The 12855-nt window shown below is 36.2% G+C and overlaps 1 protein-coding gene across 2 annotated transcripts; it reads right to left on the bottom strand.

Moving 5' to 3' along the window:
* LOC109325669 (large proline-rich protein BAG6-like) lies at positions 841-12112 on the bottom strand. 2 transcript variants are annotated; one of them, XM_019558165.1, is made up of 19 exons: positions 12027-12112; positions 10940-11140; positions 10715-10832; positions 9625-9729; positions 9390-9508; positions 9189-9266; positions 8436-8603; positions 8262-8331; positions 7971-8122; positions 6535-6699; positions 6261-6332; positions 4632-4749; positions 4413-4565; positions 4209-4310; positions 3995-4128; positions 3696-3905; positions 1921-2496; positions 1374-1529; positions 841-1231 (listed from the first exon to the last, which is right to left on the bottom strand). In XM_019558165.1, exons 2-19 carry the CDS (start codon positions 11066-11068, stop codon positions 1160-1162), a joined length of 2697 nt encoding a protein of 898 aa, XP_019413710.1. In that variant the 5' UTR covers positions 11069-11140; positions 12027-12112; the 3' UTR covers positions 841-1159. The 2 variants fall into 2 exon arrangements, with proteins under 2 accessions (XP_019413710.1, XP_019413709.1); XM_019558164.1 differs by having other exon boundaries at positions 3995-4134; positions 4212-4310.

Below are 12855 nucleotides of genomic sequence, written 5' to 3'. Positions count from 1 at the left end.
AAGGAAATGAAAAATGAAAGTTTTAGAGTCATCTTATAAGTATTTTTTATGATTTTCAAGTCGTTTACTTTCCTTCACTGCCCTCTAAAAACCAAATTTCACTTGCCTGCCTTCCAGAAAAACTAAACGAACTCTGGTGTCAATTTTTGAATGACAAGGCAATGATCATAAAGCATATAATGACCATCATCCATTGCCTTCCGTGAGTCCACCTCAAAAATCAAATTTCACCATGAAAAAAACCATTGCCTATCTTCAAGAATTCGAACCCTCCTAAAAGTGTATACACCCTTTAGATGACCACACACTGCTTGATAACTTAGCCATTTATCCCTTTAGTTTAATAGGGCAGGCATAGCCTTTCAATCACTATCATCAATTCAACATAGATCTTCATATCGAGTCTCATACCCATCCCGAAATTCAATCCTTGTCAACTTCTCAGGGTTTATCATCAATCATGGTCTAAAGGGTTATTTATATGTGTAATTTTTTTAAAAGTACCATCTAGGACGGAGCATATGGAGTACATTCACATGCTTAAATAGAAAATAATTAAAAATTATGAATAAATAAACTTGCAGAAAATAATTGAAAATTTAATTAGAAGCTCACCACTCCTCAAGCCACAGTACACAAATCATTTTCCCGTGTCAGTTCATTTAAATTCCTCTAAATAAATACATTACCTATTTAAAATTTTATCCAAACGGTACATTAGAGAACTGACACAGTAAAGCAGACTCTTGCATGCATGGTCTCAAGAAACAGAAAACAATAAGATGTTGAAACGCAATCAAATTCAGCCACTCAGAAACTGAGAACAATGGAAGCATAAGATGCACAAGTCAATGAAGTCATATTACATTAAAACATCATACATTGTCTGAAATTCCAAATTGAGGACAAAAGATGATATATAGTCAAAAGGGCATAAATATATGACAGTGGAGGCAACTAAACACCTCAATGATACATTTGAACAAACCATCAGGCATAGTGTATACTAAATTTTCACACGATCTGGAAGTCGGTGAAAATGATCCAGACCAATTAATCATATTAATCATTTAATTCACGGAAGGACTTTCAGAAAGGATTAGAGCTATGACATAAAATAGAAAGTGAAGCAGAAAATACATATCCACACATGCTGGAATTAGGACTTGTCCAACTCAGAATGTCCCTTGTATCGTTGCTTTACATCATTTCGTAACATCTTCACATATTCCTGCACAACCAAGAAAGTCAAAATCAGAAGTGTTTATGCACAAAACATTATGCAAAAATTTAACAGAAGTGGTTTCTATAACATAAGTGCAAGAATGCAGCTTCAAGCGCACCAAGGGCACAGAACATATATGAATACTTACACCAACAAGACTCTCATTGCTGCATAACTCGTCCAGAAGATCATTAGAAGCACTTCCATTGCCAGATACATGGATAGCATTTTCAGCAACAGCACGGAAAACATCCATAGGTGGACTCAGCCGCTCAATCCTCTCTACCACTGGTTGAAGGTCAAGCTGAAATATGTGGAAGATAAGGAAATGATCATAAGAGATGGCACTATTATGGCATTGCAACTTAGAGAAAAATGGATAATGTTGCTTTGGTGTTCCCATAAAAAAATTGAACACTAAGTCATAATTGTAAGAGGTGGTCTATGTTCACTTAGAAAGAGAAAGCAAAACTTTCAAGTTTTTTCATTGTTCACAAATACTAAACATCCTTTATAGCCAATTTCCCAAAAACCAAATTGCCAAAGGTGTAAACTACACAGGGAGGAATCAAATAACCCTTAGGTTTGGCCCTTCAATTTATCCACCAAGGATTTTAAAATGTCATTTTCTCCCCTTTGATGAGCACCTGCCCTTCTCATTGGACCATATTGTAAGGTAATACATGTGTACAAACCTGTAAACTTCGATTATAAGAATTTTCATCTCTGTGGGACGCCTGGGGCTGTGGTTCTGCTGCAGAGAAGAGTGGGGGAGGACTTCCCCCACCAAGGACTCGAGATACAACTGGCATCATCTGTTGAAACATCCTTGACAAGTCAATACCGCCACCTTGCCCTCTTTCCATTCCAGCAAACATATTTCCTATATCCTCGCCGCCAACCTGTTCAGCAATTTCATTGACTGTGTTCATCATCTGAGGATTCTGTGTGAACTGTTGCAACATATTCCTCAAGCCATCAGGTGAGTCAACTCTAGTTTGCTGTGAAACCCCTGACAACAAACCATTCATAGCGGGGCTATGCAAAACCTGAGACATTAAACCAGCCATATCAATCTGGTTATCACCAGAGGGCAAGGGCTGCTGGGATGGCCCGTTAGGATTTCTCAAATTCAGAGCAGATCCATGACTGGCAAGAGCTTGCAATATTTGTTGACCATCTGTTCTAGTTTGCTGACTTTGATTGGCAGAAGAACTAGATGGTTCACCACCAGCACCCTTGCCTGCAGGAGGTTGAGGGCGAGATCGCTTCTGTTTTTTGCAACAAAATTGATTAGTAATAATTTAAGATTTTATATGAAGGATGGGAGCCAAGGATAGTAATGAAATGTGATAAAAGAACACAAGATGTAGAAGTTCCAAATCAGACCCACCAAGGCCCAGGCTAAAGCACAAACAAGCTATTAATAAAAATTACATAACAATTAACACACTCCATGCAGCTCAATATTTGATTAAAAAAATTATATTTTCTTTTCGGCATGGTGCACCCTCTGAATAACTTGTTTTCAGATTTTCATTTTCTGAAATACATGTTCCCAAATTATAAGTAAACCAATATCCCCACCCAGCACCACCATAAATAATAAAGTTATTAAAATAAAGAAACATTTCAGAAAATACTGTCAAACACTATGGAGAAGGGGCTTAAACGAGGAGACTGACATACCCATCAAGCAGATGGACAGAGGACAGGGATGGTTGGTGGGGAGCACAATTAAATAGTACCTATCCTGGCATATTGAAGTCTCTATACTAATCTTTATTAAAAACAAAACCCACATGCAATAAACTTAATATGGTGCTGGATGTGCATCAGAAATAGCTTCAGGTCAAAAGAATGAGTTTCAAAATTCCTACATTATATGAACTTCCAAATAATGAGAGCATGTAAGATGGTTTGAGTGTTAAGCTCTTGGGTGGCTCCATCAACATGTAATGCCTGCACAACAACCCAAGGAATGGGATCTAGTGCTAGAATTTAGACTGACACATCAAAATGAAATCTTCTGACATCAAACAAGGTGTCAGTTCAGTCAGTCTCATAAAACAACTAAAATCTAAAATTTTCAGTTTCAAATTAGTGTATAGTAAGAAACTAGCACGATCCTTGATACAACACCCAAGTCCTAAACCCTGTAAGTCACTTGCGCTGATGTTTAAAGGGTTTCTATTTTGAATTGATTATAGCAGTAAATCCTGGATAATGTATTGTGTTTAAATAGATGAAATATATATATAGGTGTAAGGGATTGCTGTTTAACATATATAATAGCACGAAACTTTAAAAACAGCAATATATAAATTAGAAGGGGAGAAGATTTACACAAGCCTTTAAAAACTATGCAAAAACCATTTGAACATCACAGCAAACAAATCTATTGACATAACAAGCCACGGGATTGAAATTTTGGACTTATTATTCACAATAGCATAACCAATAAACTTACTTTACGCTCCAGACCACTCATGCCCAATCCTAATGGAGCAGCTTTGGCAGGTTCAGTTGCATCTTGTTCTTCACTTACAGATGGAGCACCTTGTACTTTTTCTGATTTTGTTATTGTTTCTCCCCTTGAAGAAACTTGATCAGAAACAAACTTGTCAACTGAATCGTCTCTCTCATCACTACAACAGGTTTGGACTGCCTCTGATTGGGGCTGAATGTTATTGAGAAGTTGATGTTAGTCAATTAAAATGTATGCTTGTAGGTGACAGATATATCACCAAGTGTAGGCAAAAGTACTACCTTCTGTACTCCACTTTCAGAAGTACAACCAACCGAAGATACCCCAAAGCCATTCACGTCCATGGTACCCAGCTGTTCGTTTCCCGGTGCAGGCCGTGATTCAGAACTGGCAGGCAAGTGCGGACCAGTTGATTCTAAACCTGATAGAATGCAAAACAGTTTTGAAAATTAAATGCTATTGAGACACTATATAATTAAGCAATAAATTGGTAACCACCTGACAGATCTGTGATATCTCCTTGCATATCACCAAGAATGTTATTAAGGCGAGAATTGATTTCATCTAAAACTGATGATGACAATGGAGTTGGATCAGCAGATGACAGCTCTGTGTTATCTCTTTGCATAGTACCAAGAATGTCACTAATGTGAGAAGTGATTTCAGCTACAACCGATGATGACAATGGAGTTGAATCAGAAGGTGGCTGTGAAGTAGAAAGACCAAACCCAGTTTGTGTGCTGCTAGCAACTCCAACACCAGAGCCAGGCTCACTATGGAGTTCACCTCCTATCCCTTCTCCATTATTTGGCCTAGAACCAATTGATGAAATAATTGGTGCAAGAGAGGTACCTGATAGGAAACAAGTTATATATTGTTGAATAGCTTATAGGTATAGGCATAAATAGTTTTGCTTACCAGCATGTATATGGATGTTTACGTTCCTAGGAACACTTCCAATACCAACAGCGCCAGATGTTGGAGGAGTTGAAGGAACAGGACCACTAAAGAGGGAGCTTGTCTGAAGTGGAAAGGGCTGCATATAACAAAATATCAGTGGAGCCAGAAACAACCATTATAAAAATACTCAAACAAACAAAACAGCCAAGAACAAGGTCAAATAAAGTGATCATCAAATGTGAGGCAAGAGATGTTTCAGTTTACTAGATAACAGCGATCAGTTTGTAAGAGATGAAAAGAAAGTCTATGTCTCCCTTGCTATACTAGAGTGTTCCACTATCTAAAATTGGCTGTTACGAAGAGAATATAGAATCAGGGTGCATACTTGTTTTTACTACCAAATAGACCAGACAGAAACGTGAAATAAGCAATGGAAGTGAATCCAATTTATCCTTTTATGCAACACCTATCAGAACACTGTAATGGCTATGAAGCATGGACACCCTTATTCCCCCGCTCGTATCAGTATTGGACATGTATCTGATACCGATATGATTCGATTTGTTGTGGTTATGTATTCACAAAGTATCCACAAAATAATAGGAGAAAAAACAAAAATAAGATGCAAATCTGATACGAGAATGTTTTGGGCCCGATTCATTTTCGTAAAAATAACGGGGAATACTTCAGAATCCCAATAACGCTTCAATTCAATGTGGATATGTGTCCACCATGCCGCCAACTGAGAACTGTTGCAACCATATAGCCATATGCCATAGGTATGTTGTTCTTCTCCTCGTCCAGATCTGGTTTTGTGCTCCTTCGTTTATGCAACAAGTGCCTCGCTTATTATATCGCTTTTGGCCCTTCATTGAGTTCACTCCTTCGTTTATGCTCTTACTTTTATTATTCTTATACTTGTGTAACACAAGTAGTGTTATGGTATTACTTTCTTGTATTAATATTCCCATTGCAAGATATTAGAAGTCATGGTAGCCTGTGAAACACTAGCATTATTATTCTCCTGGGTATTTGGGATTGCAATTATAATTTATTATACTATGAATTTTTTTGTAGACATATCTCCTAACATATAGTATCCTATATTTTCAAAATATGTGGACCATCATATCAGTCAATCAGATACATATCATATTTGATATGTGCATCAATATTGGTGCTTCACATGTTAACGGAAATTCTGATTTGGGGACTAGGTTGATGTTACTTTCTACGTTGATAGGGTAAATTGATGATAACCTTTGTTGGAAGACCAACTTGGTGCCACTTTCTATGATTGAGGGAGTAAACTCGTGAACCTCATACAGTTTAGTATATTAAGAGTTGAGTATTAAAAAAATCGTATGTGGAATTGAAAAACCAGTACGTTTTGAAGATGCATGTTGCACAATTAATTTTTCCATAAAAAAGCATAATTAAGACATAGTCCAGTGTCTTCCTTTTAATCTTCAATCCATTATCAACAATCTGGTGTTAAACCAAGCTATTCATATAAAATCTTGAGTTCCACTTTTGTCCATATTTAATGCATGTTTATCAACTTGATCAAAACCTCAGCTAATGATTAAATAATTGGTCAGTCATCACCATTTATTAAACAAGAATAGATTGACATAAATGACAAACCTGCACCATTATAGGATTCGGTCCTGATGGTGAAATATAAACTGCTGGTCCAGCATTAACAGCAGATTCTGCCTGAAACATGACTATGACCATGAATAACAAATGTTGGTACAATAAAGTAAACCAAATCAAAAGAAAATGATTAAACCATACATAGGAGTTAAGATTGTTCCATATGCAATGTAAGCATTTGGTCATGAAAAAGATTAAACCATATGTTGAGTGTTGATACAATAAAGTAAACCGAATCGCAAGAAAAGGGATTAAACCATACATAAGACTGCCCCATACGCAGTGTCAACATTGTTCGGCCAAGCTCGAGAAGAAGTGCACCTAAATGCTGCATAGCAAGTCCTGTTTGCACTGATTCTGACTGAATTTGACCCCTTATACTTAAATCAGAAGATGTTCCGTCTCGGTCCAAGCGTCCTGCAATATGCTTGAGTCGCAAATTACAAGTAAAACACAATCAGATAAGATAGAGGAAAAAGATAACAAGGATAGTTTACACTTAACAAATCCTACAATTAAATATGTTCTTCATCACAATAACAAAATTTGTGTGTTAAATAGTAGTTTTACACTATGATTCTGTTAGATTTAAGTATCATTGCATCATACTACATGGTCAGGGTCAGACGATAAGATATCAGGCAATTAGAGGTTCTATACAACGAGAGCACGCGATAAATACATCTCCTAGGTACTAGGTGCCTTGCACTAGTACCACACATTTAAATATGATGGATGACATCAGAGATCATATCATATCACAAGTCATTATATTTAAGTATCTTGGGTCAATCTTGCAACAGGGCAGGGAAATTGAGGGAGATGTAAATCATGTGATTCAAGTGGGGTGGATGAAATGGCCGAGTGCATCATGTGATAGAAATGTGTCACTCAAGCTTAAGAGAAAATTTTACCACACATCGCAATGTTTTATGGGACTGAATGTTAGGCAGTGAAATGTTAATAGGAGAATCAACTCAATGCAACATAAATGAGAAGAATGTTGAGTTGGATTAGGAATGGATGAATTAGGGAGAAAGATTGGATAGCCCTTGTTGTATGAAAGATGTAGAATTGCACCTTAAGTGGTTTGGGCATGTATAGAGGAGACACCTAGTAGCCCTAGTAAGGAGACTAGATCAAATAGATGTTAGTCCAATTTCTAGAGACACGGAAAGGCTAAGAAAAACCATAGGTGAAACAATTAAGAAAGATTCAAAGATCAATGTTTTTGTCAATGGACATGAGCATTATGACGTTCTTCGATCCATATAGTCGACCCTACCTAGTGGGACTAAGCTTGGTTGTTGTTGTGGATAACATTGGAGTTCTTGTCATAGGTCATGCCTCCATGGAAGTCCAAGCCCTAATACAATTAGCATACTTCGAAACAACTAAGTAAAGGTTTAGTTAGATACAAAAGTCCACCATAGATTAAGAACCTAACATAAACTATAAAGGCTCTCAAATATTTCAGTTCATATAACTAAAACTCTTTTACTAGCTACCAATGAAGTATACTCAAAATGTCAAATACTTTAATCTCATACTATTTCCTCCAAGCTTATATATATTGTGCATTTATACACGAGCCTCTGTCTGTATAGCTTATGGAGTAACAACAAATATCCTAAAATTGCAAATAGTAAAAAATGTTTAGGCAGAATATTTGTAAATGAGATGGGATATGTTAATTACAGATAAAGCAGCAACAACATGATCACTGAGCAATTGTTCTGTGTGATGCACAACGGTGCTTAATGCTTCAATAGTAGGCAACCCTTGTGCGTTGGTTGGCAATTCTAGTTGTTGATCTCTGGGGTTAGTTGAAGACAGATTCGGTCGATGACCTGCATAAGCAAATAAAAATATTTCAAATACATGGAAAGTAAATAAATAAATATTTCAAATACATGGAAAGTAAATAAATAAATATTTCAATGTTCTTTCAATTTAAAATAAAAAGGGCAATGGTTTCAACATCCATACCATTTTGTGATAGTGTGTGTTCCATGCTATTTATAAACTCAGACAGTGTGTTCAATGAATGAGGGATTGGCTGAAACAAAGAATATGAAGGGGGGAAAGTTAAATGCTATCAGCAACACAATAAATTTCAAGACAAAATTTAGAGGGGATGCACAAGGGAGACTATGTTCTTACTGCATTAAGCGAAGGAATAGGTATGGCCCCCGCAGGAACAGGAATCTGAACAACTTGAGGAAGAGACTGGAATGCCTGACCATGAAATGTCTGTCCAGACTGTGCTTGATTTCCAGCTAGGTTCCAATTTCCAGCATGTATACCTTCAGTTTCACTCCCTGATGAAGCCTGACCAGATAGATTGGAGTACAAGTTAGATATACACAATACACCCACTTCGTTCAAAGGACAAAAGGACATTCATTGCAGGATGCATGACGCAAAACACCATTTATCAACTCGAAAGCAAAAGTTTGAGCTCCACACTAATTACTGTTGATAGCATTAAGACAATTTAACCATGCTATTATTTATCCAAAAATAAAAACTCAAACTATGCAAACAATCATTCATAAGATATTAAGATTTAACAATATTAGGACAAAATTATATGCTAAGAACCACAGGCCCCCTGAAATAGATAGGTAGATACTAAAGCATGTGATTGTTACATGACACATGCAAAATAAAATTGAACATGCAGAACAATAATGAACCTTAAATAAGACTCACCCTGCAATTTTTGCAAGGACAATATCATAAAACAAGAAACTTAAAAGCTTATAAATCAAAATGGCTTGTACTTAACTCATAGTCACACATGGATAAGGAAATTGAAGATGTGCATAAAGGAATCAAATAAATCACACAATTACACAAATAATACAAAATATAGCAACACAGTCACCCTTTAAATCAAAAAGTAATACTAACTGAAGTTTGTGTAGCATTAGAAACACTACTTCTGTTCTGGCCACCAATGCCAATAGAATTCAAGACCGCCCCAATAACCTGAAAGCAAAATAGTGTTTCTCAGGCAATACCAAAGCAAACCAACCCCACCTATACCTATCTGAAAACTGAATACAATAAAAACCATGAATATGAACTCGAAGATAGATGCAGAGAGCGCACCCTATTAAGGTCAGGAACCATGCTGTCACCTTGTTCCTCCATATTAATAGTCCCGAGAACAACACTGTGTGAAATCGTCCCAACACGATTACGAGGAACCCCCGAGCCAGCATCATTTCCTTCCAAATAATAAAATTTATTTATCAATAATGCAGTACAGCAAAAACTTGATATACAAAAAATGCTTAAAACTGAAGGGTGAAGAAATAACCATGGGTGCAGCCTTAAGTTATACCTTGGTTAACATTTGTAACAGTTGGCTCAGCAGAACTCGTACCGGAAACCTGTGACTGATTTGGTTGCCTTTCAACTAAATGCAACGTATGTCCATTTTCGAGATCTTAATGGTTAAGGATTATGTTATAAAAATAGATAAGCACCACAGCTTCACTTCTATTAGAATCATAACTATAAAAATAACAGTATAAATAAATAACTTACCAATTTACCATAAGCATTAATTGATATATTTTCAATTATTTCAAATGTTCATTAAATTCTTTATTTCCTATGCATTATAATTTCCTATTTTTTATGAACATTTATTTTTAGAAATTATTATGGTTTCTCCATCATCATCTCCTAATTGTTAAACCAAAAAAACACTTATTTTTCCACAGCCACCGGCGTCTTCTGTTTCGTCTCCCCTGCTCTCCACTCCATCTCGGATCCAAAACATCAGGTAAGTTTCACCGAGCACAGACTTCGCCAACCCCATCGCCGGTCCCAGACTGTCCCACCATTAATGCTTGACGTCACTAGAGTAACTGCTCAACTATACACCTTCATCACTGGTTTGCATTAAACACAGATCTTTATGGCTACCATGATTAGAATAACAGGGCCTAACTCCGCCGTGAAAGCTACCTCATTGGGGGATGGTTTTTCAGGTCATTATAAATGGTTCTTTACTCTAATATTTGATGTGATATTTTAGCACATAACACAACCCATACAGGACTGGCATCTGACAATGGCCCAATATCGGCACAGGTTTTGATACTATATGAGAGTACTGAGCCTAACTCCCACCTAAAAGCTAGCTCATGGGAGAAGCGTTCCCCAAGTCATTATAAATGATTCTATATACCCGACTGACATGAGACTTTAACACTTAACCATTCTGTCGTTTGCGTCATGTCATGAGACCTTTAACACTTACCCATTTTGTTATTTGCTTCAAGCCATATTATTTCCTTGTGTCATGTGGTCCATGTTTTTTGAAAGCCAAACTAATAAGGAAGTGGAATAAAAAGATACGTATTTAATGCATTTTATTTAAATATGAATCTGATGAAAATAGTATTCTACTATTTGAAGGATACGATACTCAAGAAGAAGGTGCTCATCCTTTAATACTTTTCCTCTAAATATCAGTCGTTGCCGGCTCGTTGGAACACCTGTTTCATTGGCAATTTTCTCTTTGAATGATGAAACCGACATCTGGAATAATTTTGAAGAACAATTTTAGTTATACTCTAGTTTACAGATACTATCACAAAAAAGGACTTGAAAACATTAGAACAGCAGGAAAGGAGATTATAAATCACATTTCTGTCCACTTCAAAACTATAGATGTGGGAATCAAGAGTCTTGATATTGAGCTGAAGAGTTGAATCTGAAGACTCGGCTGAAACATTGTCAGAAGTCGAGCCTTCATTGGAGCCCTGATCCGCCATGCTATTTGGTCAGCCACAAAGCCTTCGACCAAGGAATTTTACAGAACTAACCCCACAAAGAAGGATACCAAACTGCAAAACAATGCATATTTAAGACCATATCAATTCGAAATATATTTCTACCCGGCATTAAAAGATAGACTATGTATATCCCATTTCACAACCATTCAGCAATATATAGTATTCTACATCGACCGTAAACAGGTCAATGCAAAAAAAAAACTGACAAGAAAAACCCAACTGATATGTCAGCATGCACAAGATATACAATGTAAAACTCAATAAATCAGCTTTTCCAAGTCATTAAATTACAAAATCCAGTAAATTACAAGTCAATCACTAACAAACTATGAAACGCGAATATCTTATATGCATCAATTCACTCGTCTAAACAAATCATAAAGAACCTTGTCGCCATTATTGTTACCACCACTCGTCCTCACTCAACGTGTCAACTAAGGCAAACACTTTGGAACTAACATAAGTTGATACATTTATTTATCCAATCATAAAAAACATGTAGAAATAGTCAAATAATCTGACCCAATAGAAATGCAATTGAAACACGAAACTGACACACAAAATGGATACATTAGGTTTTATTTCCAACAAAAATGTAAGCACCGTAACGCAATGATTTAAAATATAGCTTCAAATCGATTGCACATAAAAACAAACGTAATTTAATAGCTGAGATGACATAATAATACATCAACTAATATAATGTATCAGAAAACTGACATAAAAACAAAGCAACGAGCACAATTACATTACAAATGAAATGATAAATAAAACTCATTATAAGATCAGATATTTCAGCATAAGGTAAGTTGCTACAGTTTCCGGTGCTAAGATCTGTGTTACGCAGCGTTTGGGAGATTCTAGAACGTTACCGATGAAAACGGATTAAGGAAATGGAGTAATTAGGATTTTGGAAAAGCGGAAAAAAGGTGCTTACCGTCGCGTCGAAAATGGAGGCGATGATTTTTCTTAGATTACGATGTTGAAGAAACTACCAGAAGTTACACGACAGAGAAAGAGGCTACATGTGTAAGAATAATAAGTGATGTTGGGAGTTACCAAGACAATGTGGGGTGGGCTTTTTCAATGAACAAACAGCCCAGTTGGCATGGGCCTCTTATCTTATGCCTTGTACATTTGATATCTAGAAAATAGAAATAAAGGTAGTTTTTTCTTAACTATTGCATGTTTGGCAAGATTCTTCCGTGGTTATAATTAGGGCTGGAAACGAGTTGAACAGAGTCGAACCAAAATTCAACTCGGTTTAGCTCAATAAGGATTGGTTCGGCTCGAAACTCGACTCGAGTTCGATACGAGTTATTTTTTTAGCTCGAGTTCGGTTCGGTTAAAGTTCGCGAACTGTTCAGCTAAATTCAATTGGTTAATTTGGACAACTTAAATAGTTAATTATTTTTTTTAAAATATTACAAATTTTTGTATACATATAAATATAACAATCTTTATATATATAATAACAATAAATATAAAAAATAATGTTTGAGTCATAATAAACATAAAAATTAGTTTGTATATATGTATATCGAGCTAGCTCATAAACCTAACGAGTCGAACTGTATCCAACTCGAGTTTGGTTCGTTTATTTAACGAGCTCAATTTCCAGCTCAAGTTTGGCTCATTTGGTTCATGAACCAAGTTTATCGAGCTAAATAACGAATCAAATTTCGAACAAATACCGAGTTGGTTCGGATCATTGTCAGCCCTGGTTATAATGTAGTGGAAGGTTTATTTGGTGAAATATAAGTTAT

Source organism: Lupinus angustifolius, chromosome LG13 (assembly GCF_001865875.1).
Source record: "Lupinus angustifolius cultivar Tanjil chromosome LG13, LupAngTanjil_v1.0, whole genome shotgun sequence".
Lineage (NCBI taxonomy): Eukaryota > Viridiplantae > Streptophyta > Magnoliopsida > Fabales > Fabaceae > Lupinus > Lupinus angustifolius.
This window is presented reverse-complemented; position numbering and strand designations above follow the sequence as displayed.

Bases quoted from the DNA above. Each gene is read 5' to 3' on its own strand.
- LOC109325669 (XM_019558164.1), bottom strand. From the start codon at position 11,068: ATGGCGGATCAGGGCTCCAATGAAGGCTCGACTTCTGACAATGTTTCA. The intron at 9,730-10,714 runs GTATCCTTCAAA...TTAACCATTAAG, and splicing joins GCACCTTCTTCTTGAGTATC to ATCTCGAAAATGGACATACG. The intron at 6,333-6,534 runs GTATGGTTTAAT...GTCATGTTTCAG, and splicing joins TGCGTATGGGGCAGTCTTAT to GCAGAATCTGCTGTTAATGC.